Below are 16,948 nucleotides of genomic sequence, written 5' to 3' on the forward strand. Positions count from 1 at the left end.
CTGCCATTTAATGCTCTCTCCAAACATAGTAGGCCTATGGTAAGTCACCTGGTAGGCTTGAGCTGGACAGATAATCATTACTTCAATGGTTAAATTGGTAAAATTCTACTTCAGGTCCTTTTTTTTCTAGGAAAGGGTTAGGTTAAGAAAATTATAATTTCAGGGATTGATCTAAGCTACAGACTTAAGTATGTTCTCAGAAGGTATGTTGAAGTAGCCTACCTACATCCACTCCTTCTTCCTCTAGAGGAGGGGTTCCCAACCTTTTTATTACTCCAGAGCACATTCTAAAATATCTGTTGGGTGGTGGGCACCACCCAACATTTTAAATAGACAAACTCCTATTTAAAATGTTTAAAATAGACAAACAATTTTAAATAGACAAACTCCTTCCATAACTTGTCATTTTCCCATAATTTATTTTCTTATAGTCATAATGTATTAATAAACAAAAATGTTTCAAAATAATAAACTTATTTGGTATTTTTTAAAATTGCATACACACAGAGAAATGTATTTACAAAATGTAAAAAAAGTAAACAAAACACACAAATACAAAGAAAACATTTAGTTGAAAAAATAATAAAGTCAATGTGATCTTTGGCATTGCATTTTATTGGCCAGAGCTTCATAATTAGGAGTGTATGACAATTATACTATTAGCAGACAATCATAAAGATCCTCATCAATGAGTCCAGATCTATATCTTGATTTTATTAAGTGCATGTTTGAAAACAATGATTTGCATAAATATGTTGAACCAAAAAATGACTCAATTTTATATGTTGCTTTTTTCAACAGTGGGAACTTTTCTCTATCCACTGCATTCCAAAAGTCCTCTGACATTAAGGATTTTAGCAAAATATCTTTCTTAAGGTCCACAATTTCTAACTAGTTCTTCTGTCTTACCTTGAACAAAATCTGCAATACATGTGGCTATTTCCATAACAATTATTTGGCAAGTATAAGGATTGATACAGAAGAAAACTATTGGCTCAATATGTTGAAACTGCAAAAATCTCTCTTCAAACTGTTTTTTTTTAACTATTAAAGATGCTTAATAAATAATGTCCCATTTAGTTCATTGTCACCTAGCATTTTCTTTATATGTAGGAAATGCACAAGAGAACTGATCTGCAGATACGATATCAACAAATCCAATTTAGCTTTAAATGACTTTACAGAGCTTATCATTTCAGATGTGCTTTTGTCTTTACCCTGCAACTCCAAATTTAAGGAATTCAATTTTTCCATGATGTCTGTGAGAAATCCCAAATCAATCAGCCAGCCACAGTCAGCTAGTTCATCATAATTTTCCTTTCTATTGTTTATAAATGTTTTTATTTCTTCAATTAAAGTCACAAATCTTGTAAGAACCTTTCCTATACTGAGCCAATGTACTTCAGTATATAGAATAACATCATGTTCTTTATCTTCAGTATCTTCTAACAGGGCCTTGAAAAGTTGGGGTTGCAAAGGAGCTGCTCAAATAGAATTGATTATTTTTGTAACTATTTTCATGATGTATTCAAATGGCAAAATTTTACAACACAGAGCTTCCTGGTGGATAATACAATGGTAGGACATGAAGTTTGAAAATGAATAATCCTTCATGCAGAGGGTAATAAATTTTGTTTTTACCCATCATTGCTGGTGCCACATCAGTGGTTATTGCAGACAGCTTGTGCAAAGGCATATTTATTGACTTGGCGTATGTTTTGAATGTATTATAAATATCCTCACCCCTTGTCTGTCCTTTCATAGGTAATATTTGTAACATATCCTCTTTTACTGCAAAGTTACTAAACACCATTCTCACCATAACTGCTAACTGTGTGTTGTCCAGTATATCTGTTGACTTGTCAAATTGTAGCAAGAACCAGTCACATATTTCCAAGTCAGTTTTTAACTGGAGTTTTTGTCTGTTGAAATTGCATGTATTCTTCTTGTGACTGTGTTATTTGACAACTGTAAGTCTTGTATTGTCATTAACTGATAGTTATATGGACAGTTATTCTCTTATTGCATTCTTTTCTTTATTTTTTGTCAAAACCCTTTCCAAATACTTTAGTAGCTACTATTGCAATTGGATCCCAGTCCCCCTACCCACACATATATACAATTTTTTTTTCTTGTTTTGTATTATTTTTCACTTATTATTCATCAACAGCTGGCTGAATTTCAAAGTGCGATATTGAAAGCAAAACCAAGAAAATAAACAGATTCATTTTCTCAAATTATTTTTGCTTCAGATTTTTATTCTTTGGTGAAATCAAAATTGTTTGAAAAGTTACTGTTTTATAATAATTTCTAAAGATGGCTACATTTTAGAAGAATAGATGATTAATTGCAGTTCAATTGGAAATTTTGTATTGGGATTGCAGTTTTTCTTGGAAAACATGCCAAAATCTCTGCTTTTATTTTTTTTTTTTTGGTTTCAATGCTTGCTTTTAAGGTAAGAAAATTTTGTATATAATAAACTGACTGCATTTGAACAGACTCAATTGTTTTCACATGCAATGCTTACAGTACTTATGCCCATTAGTAAAGAGTAAAATATTGAGAATATTTGCTATGTATGAAGTCCAAATCACTACAGTAGCAATGATAGTTTTTCTGATGCTTGACTGGGAATAGCAAGGTTAAAGTTGCAGATGTGATAGAGATTATTGACTGAACCATTTTCTTGTCCATGATGGCACAGTGGATGGATCTCTGCCTTGCAGAACAGGCCCCAGGGTTTGATACTACATGCTGCAGGATTAATGTAAGGACCTTGTTAGTGTAAAAGGATTGTTAAACCATAGATTAGATTTGCAGAATATGCAATATCATTCGACTTTATAGTAGTATTTCATAGCTCAGTGCAAAATTTATTTTGACTGCAAATGTCAAAACTGTTGAGAACCAGCAGTAACCTGATTGCAATTAAATGTCGTGATCTAAGAGACAGATTATAATAAATGAGAAACTTGGAAGTTTTTTCCCTTAAATCCTATGACTATTTACTTGTATTTTTGAATATTTGTACTATTTTTTGTGCATTCTTTTTGGTATGCCCAGTTTAAGAGTCAAAGGACCCGACAGGTACCTCTACGGCCGTTGCAACAGGTGCCCTCCCCTCTTCTGCTCGTTTTCCTCCCAAGAAGAGCCTCAAATCCCGCTAATACAATAAAACACTGGTTTGTGCCTTGACCTCTAGATGGTGCTGCAACGTAGGCCTTTGTAGGAGAGGTGTACCATAGGTTAATGAAACAGGTGTGATATGAATGGGGAAGAAAAGTGCTTAAAGTTGTTATTGTTTGGTGTTGTAGAGATACTGGAAATTTTGGTTAATAGTGGGAATTTTAATTTTAAACAACAGAGAACATATATATATATATATATATATATATATATATATATATATATATATATATATATATATATATATACTATATTTGATTTTCTCTTCTAGTGATGTTCCTGAAAAAGTCTGTTGACAACTTTCATAAAAGAAAACTCTAGAGTAAAATGGCAGATATCATTCTGTAAAATCATGGTATTGACTTGAAGAAAAGATAGTTTGACCTATATAAATAAGCTCATAGATGACATTTCCTTTTGTATTTACAATCAGGGTACAAATATAGAAAAATGAATATAATATTTCAGTAAGACAGCAGAAAATAACAGAAAAGTCTTTTTGTGTTATTTTTCTTTTGCCTTATTGAAATATTATATCCATTTTACTTTATTTTCATTTCTTTTTAATTATAGTTTGGTTTACAACCTTATAAAACTCTGGAAATGTATAGAGTTGCATGCATTGGAAATTTAAGAATTGTTGTCCCTATGTGGGCAATTTTGTCATTTAATTTTTAAAGCATTTGATATTTCCGGAAGAACCATTTAGAATTTTTAGCATCAATTCTGTGATAAAAAGACCACTTCAAGAAGAGAAGTAATTGAAAAAATGGCCAAAAACGGTGCTTAACTTGTCTGTGGTAGATTGAAATCTTCTAAGATAAACACCAGTTAGCTTGGTAAAATGGGAAATGGGAAGCAAAGATTTATTACCAGATACAGAACACCCTAAATTGGCGCTTTTAAGGCACAACTTTCTTTGGCCTAAAATCTAACTACTTTGGACCAGAGCTAAAATTTTGGACTATGGTTCAATTTACAACAGTGTAGTCAAAAATTGTTAATTAAATTAATATTTTAATCTCTTATGAGCATTGGAGATCAAAATTTTGCTATTTTAGTGCATATTAAAGGTGTTAGTATCAAGGTTATACCTATCTTTTTCCTATATCTTTTCTTGGGGTTGCTACACCATGTTTTTAAATGCTAAGGACTGTAGTATCTGAAAAGCAGGAATTTACCATCAAAAATGAAGTCTTCAAATACTAATAATTCTAAGAGTACTTGTCAGGCCTAAAAAAGAAGATAGAACATTTTTTCAATAATTTTGTGTTCATCAGTAAGTTTAATTTTAAGTAAACTTGTGTAATAAAACAGTATTAAAAGTAAATCACAAGTTCCCAAAAAATGGTAACAATGTCTAACCAAGAGCTATAAAGGAGCCTTTGACCATACAAATTTATTTGCCAAATGGGAAGAAGATGTAATGTTATGAAATTTTTTTGATTGTAAATTACTTATTTCATTGAGAAAATTCACTGCTAAAAAACTGCTAAAACCAAAAATCGGCATTATTTACTTTTTATTTAGTGCAAAGAAATTACTATTCTATTCAATTACTATTACTATTACTATTCAGATATTTCAGTACTTATGAACAAGCAGGTGCTGAAATCCATAAGTAAAGCATGTGTTTGAAACATTAGAAATACTCATCCCTAATTCACAAAATTGACATATTTGTTAAAACATCTCTTAGTTTTTAATGTTCACAAACACTGGAAATTTTAAGCATTTTTTTTGGTTAATTCCATGTTAATAGAAGAATCTTGCCTGTAGTGAGATCTTTTTCACCCTCTTGTGCAGCTGTTTTGACTTTTCTAAGAGAAGTTTTTTTGTATATGTATGTGTTAATTACAGTTCCTGTATGAATTTATGGATGTAAATGTGTATGTCTTCATGTATATGCATATCATAATTTCTTTTCTCCTTCTTTGTCTTTTCTCTTGAGTTATTTCACTATTTATACATATCTTACAGGGATTACAAATAATGGTTATATTTGGCTCAAATATGCACACCAAATATGTTAAGATTATGTGTATGTTGCTTTATAAGACATACATTTACAAAATTACAAACGCAAACTGAAGTATAATTGCATATTTACAAGTAGTACTGGGGTTAAATTTCTCATAAATAAGACACACTAACTGCATTTTCTATATATTTAATAAAATACCTTTTTCATGATAATTAACAAAGTCTTAAGCAGGAGCACCCTCTACTTTTGTGATGTGGTGCCACTGATTTTGATGCCTTGCTGGCTAGAAACATAAAAAAACATAACATCCATCAAAGGAAATATCTTCCTCCTAGTGAATAAATATTTAAAGAAAAATGAAGACATATTTGATAGAGACATCAGACTGGACTGTCCTCATTAGCCTGGAAGAAGATGCTAAAAATGAATTGAAGTTATCAAGTATTTAACATTAGGTTGTATAGGTTGCATCAAGACGCTGGGTAACTGTAGGACAGAGAAAAGTCAAGACATATAGTCCGAGGCAAATGTTTAAATGGCTGGGGCACGGGTAAATGGCAGGAGTATGCATGACTCTCTTATTGGACACATACTTGCCAGGTTAGTTTTAGTGTTTAAACTAGCTTATTCAACTTAAAATTACCTAAAGCCAAAAGTGGATGGTGACTGTAAAAGAAGCTTTGAACAGAATCCCCCTAAATCCTCAGTGATCCCTGACCTCTAAACATTGACCATGTACTCTTTTTAATCAATGGCATATCCAGGATTTTTGTTACATCTGCTTAAATGCATTTTTGTTACTTCTTTAAAATTAGGACCAATTTTTTGGGGGGTGGGGGGGGGGCGGTCAAGCCAGACCTACCCCCCCCCACCCCTCTACACTGGATACAGCCTCGCTTGTAATACATACTTTTTTATTTTTTTTTAAAGATTATAGATACCTCTACTTTAAGCTGGTCTACAAGAGTCAAGGGATTTGCCATCTGCTTTGTGATTGGGTTTCTCCTTTCATTATTAGGATCCATATCCTTGTTCCTCAATTTAGGAATCAAGGTTTTTGCTATTTTCTACACTATTGGAAATATAACGTCTATCCTGAGGTATTTTTGAAGTATTTCTTGTATGTAATAATTGACTGTGCCTGTAAGCTTTAGCTCTATTGAAGCTTGGTTACATCATATATGCTGAGTCACAGAAGAAATCCTGCCGGTTAATTAAATTGTAGCAAATTAAACTGCTCAGTTAGGGGTCATTGAACTGAATTAAATTGTAACCAATTAAATTGTAACAACCATTTAAGAGCATTGAGTATTTATTTTTAGTTATAATAAAAGTATTTAAGGAGTCTTATAATTTATACAGTTTAAAATATGTTCTATGCTAAGTAGTTTTGAAGATATAAGTTAAAAATTGAGTTAGGGCCTGGCAACTAGACAGTATTTAAAAAATGCCACAAACAACAAGGTTAAAAGCAGAAGATAAATTTCTGACCATGGAGGCTAGGGGGGGGGGAGACTGTATTGAAGTTGATTTTTGAATTGCAAGTTTATTGTCATTAATTTATTTTAATTATTTTGTCATAAAGTGGAAATACAAGTTACATTTTTGACCGTTATTTTTTTTATCCTTCAGGGAGGGGGAAATGCCTTTGAACCAGTCTTAGGGAGGTGATTCTGGTAGTTATATAAAGATAAGGAGACAAAAACTGCCAGTTATGGTTTCTTTGAACCAGCCTTGGGAGCATGGGTAGTTATGCAATGACAAGGGCACAAAAAATCCAATTAAAGTTTAAGATAAAAAGCTTATGAAAAGTTTGTGTGATTTAAGAAGTCCTTAAGAATTCCATAAAAAAAAAGGGTTCTTTGACTTGTTGTATTACATCTTATTTAAACTTGTTAACACATTTTGTCTTGGATGACAAATCCTTATTGAATTGGCTACAGTAGGGAAATATGTCTGCTGCAGCAGGCGCAATAGCGCTGCCTAAGTAAAGAACAATGTTGGCACAATGTATTATTTATTTATTTTTATTTTCTTTCCATACCTGGGCACTTCATATCGAAGGAGGTGTCGTAGAAACTTCGAAAAGGGCTCATTCGATGGGAAATTGGAGTGGCTAGTGCCCTTTTTTATAGTCGAAAGTGATTGGAGGGCAGCTAGCGCCCCCCCCCCTCACGCCCATCATTCCCCACACATCAAATCAAAATTTTGAGATAATCATTTTGTTCAGCGTAGTTGATTTCCGGATAGAAATTATATTTTTGAGGAGGACACTTCCCCACAGCCTTCAGGGCAAGGGTTGTAAGTTATGCCCTGGGGGCATATAAGGTTTTTATAGAAGGTGTTGTCGTAGAAACTTCAAAAAGGCTCATTCAATTGAAAATTCAAAGGGCTAGTGTCCTTTTTATTAGTCGAAAGTGATCGGAGGGCAACTAACCCCCTCTCACGCCCACCTTTTCCCCAAACACATCCAATCAAAATTTTGAGATAGTCATTTTATTTAACGTAGTTTTAAGTTCTGCAAATTAGGTCTTTGAGGATGACAAGCCCCTCACAACTCTCAGGGCAAGGGTTAAAAGTTATACCCTGGGGGCATATAAGGTTTTTATAGAACGCGTTGTCATAGAAACTTCAAAGAGGGCTCATTCGATTAAAAATTGAAATGGCTAGTGCCCTTTTTAACAGTCGAAAGTAATTGAAGGGAACTAACACCCCTTCCACGCCCACCATTTCCCCAAACACATCCAATCAAAATTTTGAGATAGCCATTTTATTCCATGCAGTTTACAGTTCAGGCAGTTATACCTTTGGGACACTCCCCCCCCACAGTCTTCAGGGCAAGGGTTATAAGTTATGCCCCGGGGGCTTATAAGTTTATAGTGAAGTCTTAGTCGTAGAAACTTGAAAAAGGGCTCATTGGATTGAAAATTCAAAGGTCTCGTGCCCTTTTTAATAGTCGAAAGTGATTTGAGGGCAACTAACCCTCCTCTCTCGCCCACCTTTTCCCCAAACACATCCAATCAAAATTTTTAGATAACCATTTTGTTCAGCGTTGTTGATTTCCAGATATAAATTATGTTTTTGAGAAGGACACTCCCCCACAGCCCTCAGGGCAAGGGTTGTAAGTTATGCCCTGGGAGCATATAAGGTTTTTATGGAACGTGTTGTCGTAAAAGCTTCAAAAAGGGTTCATTCGATTGGAAATTGAAATGGCTAGGGCCCTTTTTAATAGTCAAAAGTAATTGGAAGGCAACTAACACCCTTCCACGCCCACCATTTCCCCAAACATATCCAATTAAAATTTTGAGATAGCTATTTTGTGCCACGCAGTTTAAAGTTCAGGAAATTATACCTTTGAGCCGGAACACCCCCCCCCCCCCCCACAGTCTTCAGGGCAAGGGTTATAAGTTATGCCCTGGGGGCATATAAAGTTTTTATTGAAATCTTTGTCATAGAAACTTGAAAAAGGGTTCATTCGATTGGAAATACAAAGGGCTCGCCCTTTTTAATAGTCGAAAGTGATTTGAGGGCAACTAACCCCCCTCCCCCTTCGCACACCCACCTTTTCCCCAAACACATCTAATAAATATTTTAGATAGCCATTTTATTGAACGTAGTTGAAATTTTTGGAAATTAGGTCTTTAAGAATGACAACCCCTCCCCCCACAACCCTCAGGGCAAGGGCTGTAAGTTATGCCCTGGCGGCATGTAAGGTTTTTTATAGAAAGCGATGTTGTGAAAAATTTTTAATAGTCGAAAGTGATTGAAGGGCAACTTAACCCTCTCTCACGCCCGCCTTTTCCCCAAACACATTCACTCAAAATTTTGAGATGTCATTTTTTTCAACGTAGTCGAAAGTTCTGGAAATCAGGTCTTTTAGGATCATAACCCCCCTCAGAACCCTCAGTGCAAGGGTTGTAAGTTATGCCCTGGGTGCATGTAAGGTTTATATAAAAGGCTGTTATAGAAATTTCTAAAAGGGCTCATTTGTTTGGAAATTGAAATTGCCCTTTTTAATTAGTGAAAGTGAGTGGGGAGTAATTGACCCCCTCCCACGCCCACCATTTCCCCAAAGACATTCAATCAAAGTTTTAAGATAGCTGTTTTGTTCAGCGTAGTTTAAAGTCCTGGAAATTATTTATTTAAGGATGAAAAACCCCTCAGAGCCCCCAGGCCAAAGGTTATAAGTTATGCCCTGGGGGCATATAAGGTTTTTATAGTTAGAGTTGTCGTAAAAACTTAAAAAAGGGGCTCATTAAATTCGGAAGTGAGAGGGCTAGTGCCCTTTTTAATAGTTGAAAATGATTGGAGGGTAACTAACCACCCTCTGACGCGCACCATGCCCCTAAACACATCCAGTGAAACTTTCAGATAGCCATTGTGTTCAACGTAGTAGAAAGTTCTGTAAATTAGGTCTTTGAGGGTGACAAGGTCTTTAGATCTTTGAGGGTGAGGGTAGAGAATATATTTTGAGGAGGACACTCCCCCACAACCCTCAGGGCAAGGGTTGTAAGTTGTGCCCTGGGGACATATAAGGTTTTTATTGAAAGCGTCGTTGTAGAAACTTCAAAAGGGCTCATTTGATTGGAAATTGAAGGGGCTAGTGCCTTTTTTAATAGTTGAAAGTGATAGTAGAGCGAGTAACGCCCACCATTTTCCCAAACACATCCAATTGAAATTTGAGATAGCCATTGTGTTCAACACAGTAGAAAGTTCTGGAAATTATTTCTTAGAGGATGACAATCATCCTCGCAGCCCTTAGGGGAAGGTTTGTAATTTATGCCCTGGGGGAATATACGGTGTTTATAGAAAGCGTTGTCGTAGAAACTAAAAAAGGGCTCATTCGAGTTGAAATTGAAAGGCCTAGTGGCGTTTTTAATAGTCGAAAGTGATTGGAAGGCTTGACATTTTTATATTAAAGATCGATGTGGGTATAATGTATGATTTTTTTGTTGTTGTTTTTGTTTAGACCCCGGCACTTCATATCGAATATGGAGGGCAACTAATCCCCCTTCCACGCCCACCCTCCCATTTGCCTTTATGTTTAAAAACTAAATGTTGCCTTAAGCTTAAATCAAGAAGCACTGTGTAAAATCTAAATACAAATTAGTTCTTTCAGCAATATCCCGAGATCGAATGAGGAAATAATATTCAAACTTTCGGGGCTGCTTCTGCTCTTAAGATTTAACCAAGTCAAAATAGTGCAAGTATATCCAAGCTATCAAAGAAAGTAAGCAGATTTTTTTTTTTGCGAATGGTATAAAGTTTTCCATTTCAGGTCAACTAGAGGAGGTATGAAACTAAATTAAACACTGCTATTTGTGTCCAGATTTTTAAAAGGGTTCATGTCGATAAGAATTGCTGAAAATTTTTCTCCAGCATACAAATAGCAGGCCAAACTACAAAGTCTTAAAAAAAACGAAAAGATTTAAAGTATTATTCTTCTTCCTTGAAAAGACTTTGTCAATACAAAACGAACAGAAATTAATTAAAAAAGCTTTTTCCACAAAATAAGTTTTTCAAAGAAAAGTAAAGAACTCCATTAAACAAAAATGAGCAAAAATAAAATCATATAATCTACGAAGCGTGAAACTACCACAAATTAGTATCGATAAATAAATGAAACCCAAAACGAATACAAATTACAATAAATAACTGAGTCAAACTCAAAACGAGCAGAAATTAACATAAGCTGGGCTCAAAACCCCTATGCCTTCCCAAGGTCACAGCATAATTTGCACTTTACTGAAAAAATTACAAATGAATTTGCATTGTCAGTTTAATATACATATACTGATATTTAGTAATCAAAATGTTAATATAATTTGATTTATTATTGTTATAAAAGTAAGAACATTTATATTTTTTCAGTAAAGTGCAAATTATGTTCTGGCCTTGGAAAGGCTTAGGGGTTCAGAGCCCAATTTATGTTAATTTCATCTCGTTTTTTTTTAATGGAGTTCTTTACTTTTCTTTGAAAAACTTATTTTGTGGAAAAAGTTTTTTTAATTAATATCCAAAAAAGGTGGATCTAACCATGGTGAACTGCATAGATCATTGATATTGTATTTGAAGAGGTATATCTACATCATGGAATGTAGCGGGATATAGGCCATGCTTAAGACTAAGAATGTTTCATGAATCTAGTTCAAATGCTACCAAATGTTATTATGCTAGTGAAGCCGTCATTCAGCTCCAAATACAATTCTTACGTATTTCTTCTTATTTAAACTATTGGACAGAAAACATCTACTGCAAAAAATGTAATTACAGTAATTTTGCCCTCCATTCAAATTTTGGAGCCTTCCAAAATTTGGAGCTTTGGAGCCCCTCCATTCAAAGTTGAAGCCTTCCATTTTGGAAGTAATGATCCACAAAACCCCTTTCGTTGTTCGACTCTATGAATATTCAGAGTTGTCTAAAAATCTTTCATGTATTTATGTATTACCGTTTTCCCTGTATACGATATTTTCTGGTAAGGTGAGAATAATGTTAGTTTGAAGGTATTTGTATTAATAGAGATATTCATTTTCACCTATTATCTATTATGTTGTGCTATAGCAATGACAACTACTGGACTCTTTCCTGCTAAATGTCTGTTTACAAATTTTAACGTCTTTTTGTCCAAAAGGCTGAGGAGGTACTGGCCCACGATTTAATACCAGAGAAGGGGCATTTATATGTAGGGTAAAGTCTGTGGCTATCATAATCCCAACCCGCACAGCTGCCTGGTTTGCTGCTAAATACAGCATGCAGTTCACTGTTGACAATTTTTTTTTCTACTTAGTTGTATTACTTTCTTCATATTTTTCATTTTGTATGAAAATTTTCTAGATTTTTTTCTGTATTGTTTTGTATATTTATTTTTTCTTCATTTATTCTTTTCTATTTATATATATTTTTTCTATTATCTAAAAAATATTTGTTGTTTTTCCATATTAATTTTTCTATATTTAAAAATTTCTATATTTTTCATTTTGCTCTGCTTTTGAGGTTTTGTCTTGAAAGTCAATAGAGCAATTCATGCATTCATTTGCCCCTATGTAGGTCATCATCCAACATAAAAAAGGGTGATATGAGAATTGATGGTTAGTTGAGTTTGAGTTTACATATAGTTTGAAATAAGAAAACAATTAAACAGGGTATATTAATTGAAAGCATTTTAGGCCTATGTATGATGAGAATAACTACAATTAGTGAAAGGGGTTTTTCCAATACGTAGGCAATATATGCTCAATGACCACTTAGAAATTTCCAACGGATTTTTTTCTCTCAAATCTATGGTTGCTCATTAACTGCAGCATGCTTTTTGCACACCGCATTTATTTAGTATGCATTTTAATCTCGTATGTGTTATCCTGAATAATTTTGTTTTTGAAAAAAAAATGATGCCCCTCTCCTGATGTTAAAAAGTGATAATACAATCTCGGCTGTTGCCAACTGATTTTATTTTTGATTTTTTTATTTATATTATATTTTATGTTTTATGCTGATTTTATTTTTTTTGTGAATTGATCAGCATATCGAGAAATTTGCATAGGTCGGGATTGATTCTAGCATTGGAGCTGGTTAGGGAGAAAATTTTGTTCCTTTGGAGGGTTTTCGAAGATATGGCTGGCTAGAATCAAATTAAGGGATTTTGGCTGCTTTGATGTTATATTATATTAGTGGCTGCAGTTACTTTAAAAATGGAGCCAAATCTTGGCCCAAAAGCTAATAACTCTGTCTATAGTTTAAGTGAACCATACATAAATTCTGCTTTGCATAAGTAACAAGTTCTAAAAACTATTCAGTAAGACTGTGAAGTTTTTCAGATTTTGTTATTCAGCACAGTGTGGCTGACAGCAATATAATATGCTAATTGTTATAGTTAAGTCAAAGTTCGTGAATATGTTTTATGAATTTGGATGGCCAACACAAGGAATGTATTTTTTTTTATGATTTTAGCACTCTTTTCCTGATGGGTCCTGTGAACCAATGTAAGAAAATGTTTGCTCCCACAAGATTGGCAGCCACTATTATCATGATTTCCTGTCTCGTTTTGACCCTGCTTTCTGCTTTCTTGGTAAGTACTTCATATTTTAACCTCTTCTTGAACTAAAAAAAAAAAAAAAAAAAAAAAAAAAAAAAAAAAAAAAAATCTGCACCCAAGGGTCCAAGCATTTTGGTAAACTACCCAAAAGATTCGTCAGCCAAATTTCTGATGATTTTGTATCTATACTTCCTATCCCTTGTGGAGCTTCTCTCTATGCAGCTTTTTTAGGAGTTGTTTTTCTCCTATACATTGAATGTTTAGATTGCAACCCTATATTACCTTTAATGACTCAGGAGGGTCTGTAGCATGAAAACCAATAATGTTGATAATTTCAATTATACTGCCCATTTTTGGTTGCTCCAACAGCAATTTGATTCTCCTGAGCCTCTAGAGACACACTTGGCTTTCTTGACTTAACTCCAGCCCCTCCTTTAAGATCGTCTTGTTGCCTCTTTCCTCGTAATGGCGTGGATGTCTCTTCTGTGTGTTTTGTGGTCTTCTGCTAGATGGTGGAGGTCCGAGAGATAGTAAGGCACGAAGCTGTATTTCCACCTCAATGGGGGACGACCAAGAGGGTGAGAACCATGAATTAAGTCTTCAAAGAGATTTTTTAAGAGACAGGACTGACTCATCTGTTGGACACGACCAAGCCATCGAAGTTGTTGGAGCTGGATCTTGGTGGGTATTGTATGTTGGAGAGACACAATGGGTCTATTTTTGCCAGGACGTGTCGGAATGTGTTTGTACTCATGTTGTAGGTATTACAAATACAAAGGTCTGACTGAAATGCGTGACGCAGGGCTTACCTAGGACGATGATTCCAACTCAAACACAAAAATCTCAACAAAATCGTTTCCTATGCCCTTATCCTTTCATGGTATACCAGAAAAAAACAATAATTTGATTAGTGCTATGTACGAGAATAACACTGCTGCGGTTAAGGTAGGAAATGAGGTGAGCAGCTGGTTTCGGATTAAATCAGGAGTTAAGAAGGGTTGTGTTTTATCCTCATTTACATGGATCATGTTGATGGACTTTGTCTGATGGAGCACAGGAAAGGCAATAGAAGAATACGAGATTAAATGGGGAGGAAAAACTCTCTTAGAATTCGATTGTGCTGATGATTTAAGTATCCTAGATGAAAGTCGCTAAGGCTAGTAATAAGTGAAGATGAAAGGTGAGGTTGGGTAAAGAAAAGACTGATCAGGTGGACAGCTTAACTTACCTTGGTAGTACTATTAGTAAAGCCAGTGGGAGCAGTGAAGATGTTGAAAGTAGAAAAGCTAATGCTCAGGTTTTTTTTTTTTTTTTTTTTTTTTTTTTTTTTTTTTTTTTTTTTACAGTTAAAAAAGTTTGGAAGAATAGGAAGATAAGTCTGCAAACCAAGATTAGAATATTAGAAGCAACAGTGATGACAGTGGTCAAATATGGCTCTGAAGCAAGGACGCTCCGAAAAGCGGATGAATATTTTCTAGAGAAATTCCTTACGGATTGTTCTGGGTACCCGGCTGACTGACCGTATTTCAAACAGTAGGCTGTACGAAAAATGTGGTTTAATACCGCTCTCTAGGGCTATAATAAAGGAAAGGTTGAGATGGCTAGGGGACGTTCTGGGGATGAAGGATGACAGATTGCCGAAAATTGTTTTCGGCCAACCTAGGGCTAAATGAAAAGCAGATCGTAGGCGGTTGGGGTGGGAGGATGTCACAAAGAATGTTTTAAGGAAATGAAAACTTCCTGTGAGGGTGTAAAGAGGGAGGCTTTGAAAAGATTGGGATAGAGGAGGAGCGTGCGTAGTTGTGTTGGCCTCAGGCTGCTTGGTGCTGCGGTGAGTTGATAGTAGTAGTAGTATATTTCATCTGTCTTTCGACATTTGCGATGGGGTTCGTCCAAAGTAAAGTTGCGAACTATTCGTCGGCGTCCTTGGTCTGTAGATTTTTCCACTGGGTTTTTCTTCACGTTGCATATAATAAAAAACATCTATCTAAAGTCTATAATTGATATCATATGTATTAGTCTATAATCTATATAAATCGATAACAATTAAAACAATTGAAAAATAGACACAGAACAGCATACTGCACTATCTAGCCTAACTTTGGTAGCACAATGGTTTAAAACAAAGAAAAAAAAGGTGAAAATTCGGTTGATACGGTTAGTGCTTCTGTGGTGTTACCCAGGGCACACGCGGCATAAACAAAAGAGGATCAGAAACTAATGAGTTTTTCCTTCTGGTGTGGCTACGTACAGTGGACGTAAGAAAAGCTTCATGAGATTGGAGGACGCCTTTTATTACGGCAGAAGGCATTTTTTATAGATTTTTTTTTAGAGTATATGTTGGTTTGAGGTATGTCCTGTTCGGCTGCTATTAAAAATAAAGTGTTGGGGACATCTAAGGTTTAAAATTAAATTTGTTTTACAGTTGTCACTGAGAGAAGTGGAGGCGGGATTAATGAAGAGAAAAAAAAACAGTGAATGGGAAACTAATAAGAATTGGATCTACAGCAATTCACTATGAGAAAAATAATTAAACTACTAATTGATTAATTTTAGTAGTCTTCTCAACGCATCGCTCTTTACGCTAAAGTTTTTTATTGTTTTAAAATTGTTTTAAAGTTGTGAGACAGAGTCAAACTTTAGCGTAAAGAGCGAGGCGTTGAGGAGGGGACAGCCCCTTTCATATACGGAATAATTTCTGTTCGTTTTAAGTTTTAATGTCGCTCCTTACTTTCAGTTAAAAAAACTTGTTTTTTATTTAATTTTGAACGTTTTTGAATTAACGCATGTTTTGATTTTGGCTCACCGTACATGAATAATTAAAACGAAATTCGCATATTAATTTTCCTGTTTTTGGCTAATTGGCTTTCTCGAAATTTCGTTCTGACGTAACTTACGAATTAACTTACGTAGTGAATTTCTATATTCGTATGTTTTTATTACGTATATTAGGAATTTCACTCTCTAGTTAATACCTCGCTCTTTACGCTGAAGTTCAAATTCTGTTGGAATCCCAAACCCTTAAGTCACAAAGTCGGTCAATTAGATTAGATAGCTCTTTTTATAGTACTAAAAAACTGCGGCTTAAAGAGTGAAATATTGACTAGGGGGCGAACCCCCTCATATACGAAACAACTTCTATTCATTTTAAGTTTTAATGTTGTTTCTAATTTTCAGTTAAAAAAAACTTGTTTTTTTATTTAATTTCTGATCGTTTTTTAAATAATGATGCGAAATCTGACACTCCCTTCATAGGAATGTCCCTTCCCTCGGGGAAAAATCCTCCGTGGAAAGATTCTCCCCCAGAACCCCTGCACCGACCTCGATCCGCCACTAGAAAAAATTACTCCGGAAAACGCCGGTATAATCCCCAATAACCAATGCTATGTGTAAACAATGGGAAAAGTTTATAACTTGCAGCCCTTCCCCCGGGAACTCGGGGGGATTAAGTCATCCTCAAAGACATATTTATTAGATTTTCGATTATACTGAATAAAATGGCTATCTCAAAATTATTCTGATTGGGTGACTTCGAGAAAAAAAATTAGCTTGGGAGGGGGCCAAGTTGCCCTCCAACTTTTTCGGTCACTTAAAAATGGCACTAGAACTTTTAATTTCCGCTCGGATAAGCCCTCTCACGTTATTTTAGAAATACTGGATCGATAAGATCACCCCTGGGGGAAAAAAAACACGCATCCGTGATCTTTCTTCTGGCAAAAAATACAAAATTCCACATTTTTGAAGAT

The 16,948-nt window shown here is 34.8% G+C and overlaps 1 protein-coding gene across 1 annotated transcript in view; it reads left to right on the forward strand.

Moving 5' to 3' along the window:
- Nucleotides 1-16,948, forward strand: part of LOC148955815 (vesicle transport protein SFT2A) — a 29,313-nt gene that overhangs the window by 11,316 nt on the left and 1,049 nt on the right. Inside the window, exons 2-3 of the mRNA XM_089108359.1 lie at nt 6,101-6,270; nt 13,118-13,235. Of these exons, the coding sequence (XP_088964485.1) occupies nt 6,101-6,270; nt 13,118-13,235 (288 nt within the window). The remainder of the gene's footprint in view (nt 1-6,100; nt 6,271-13,117; nt 13,236-16,948) is intronic.

This window comes from Artemia sp. Qi Xiang Cuo, chromosome 2 (assembly GCF_049724085.1).
Source record: "Artemia sp. Qi Xiang Cuo chromosome 2, ASM4972408v1, whole genome shotgun sequence".
NCBI classification, from domain to species: Eukaryota; Metazoa; Arthropoda; class Branchiopoda; order Anostraca; family Artemiidae; genus Artemia; species Artemia sp. Qi Xiang Cuo.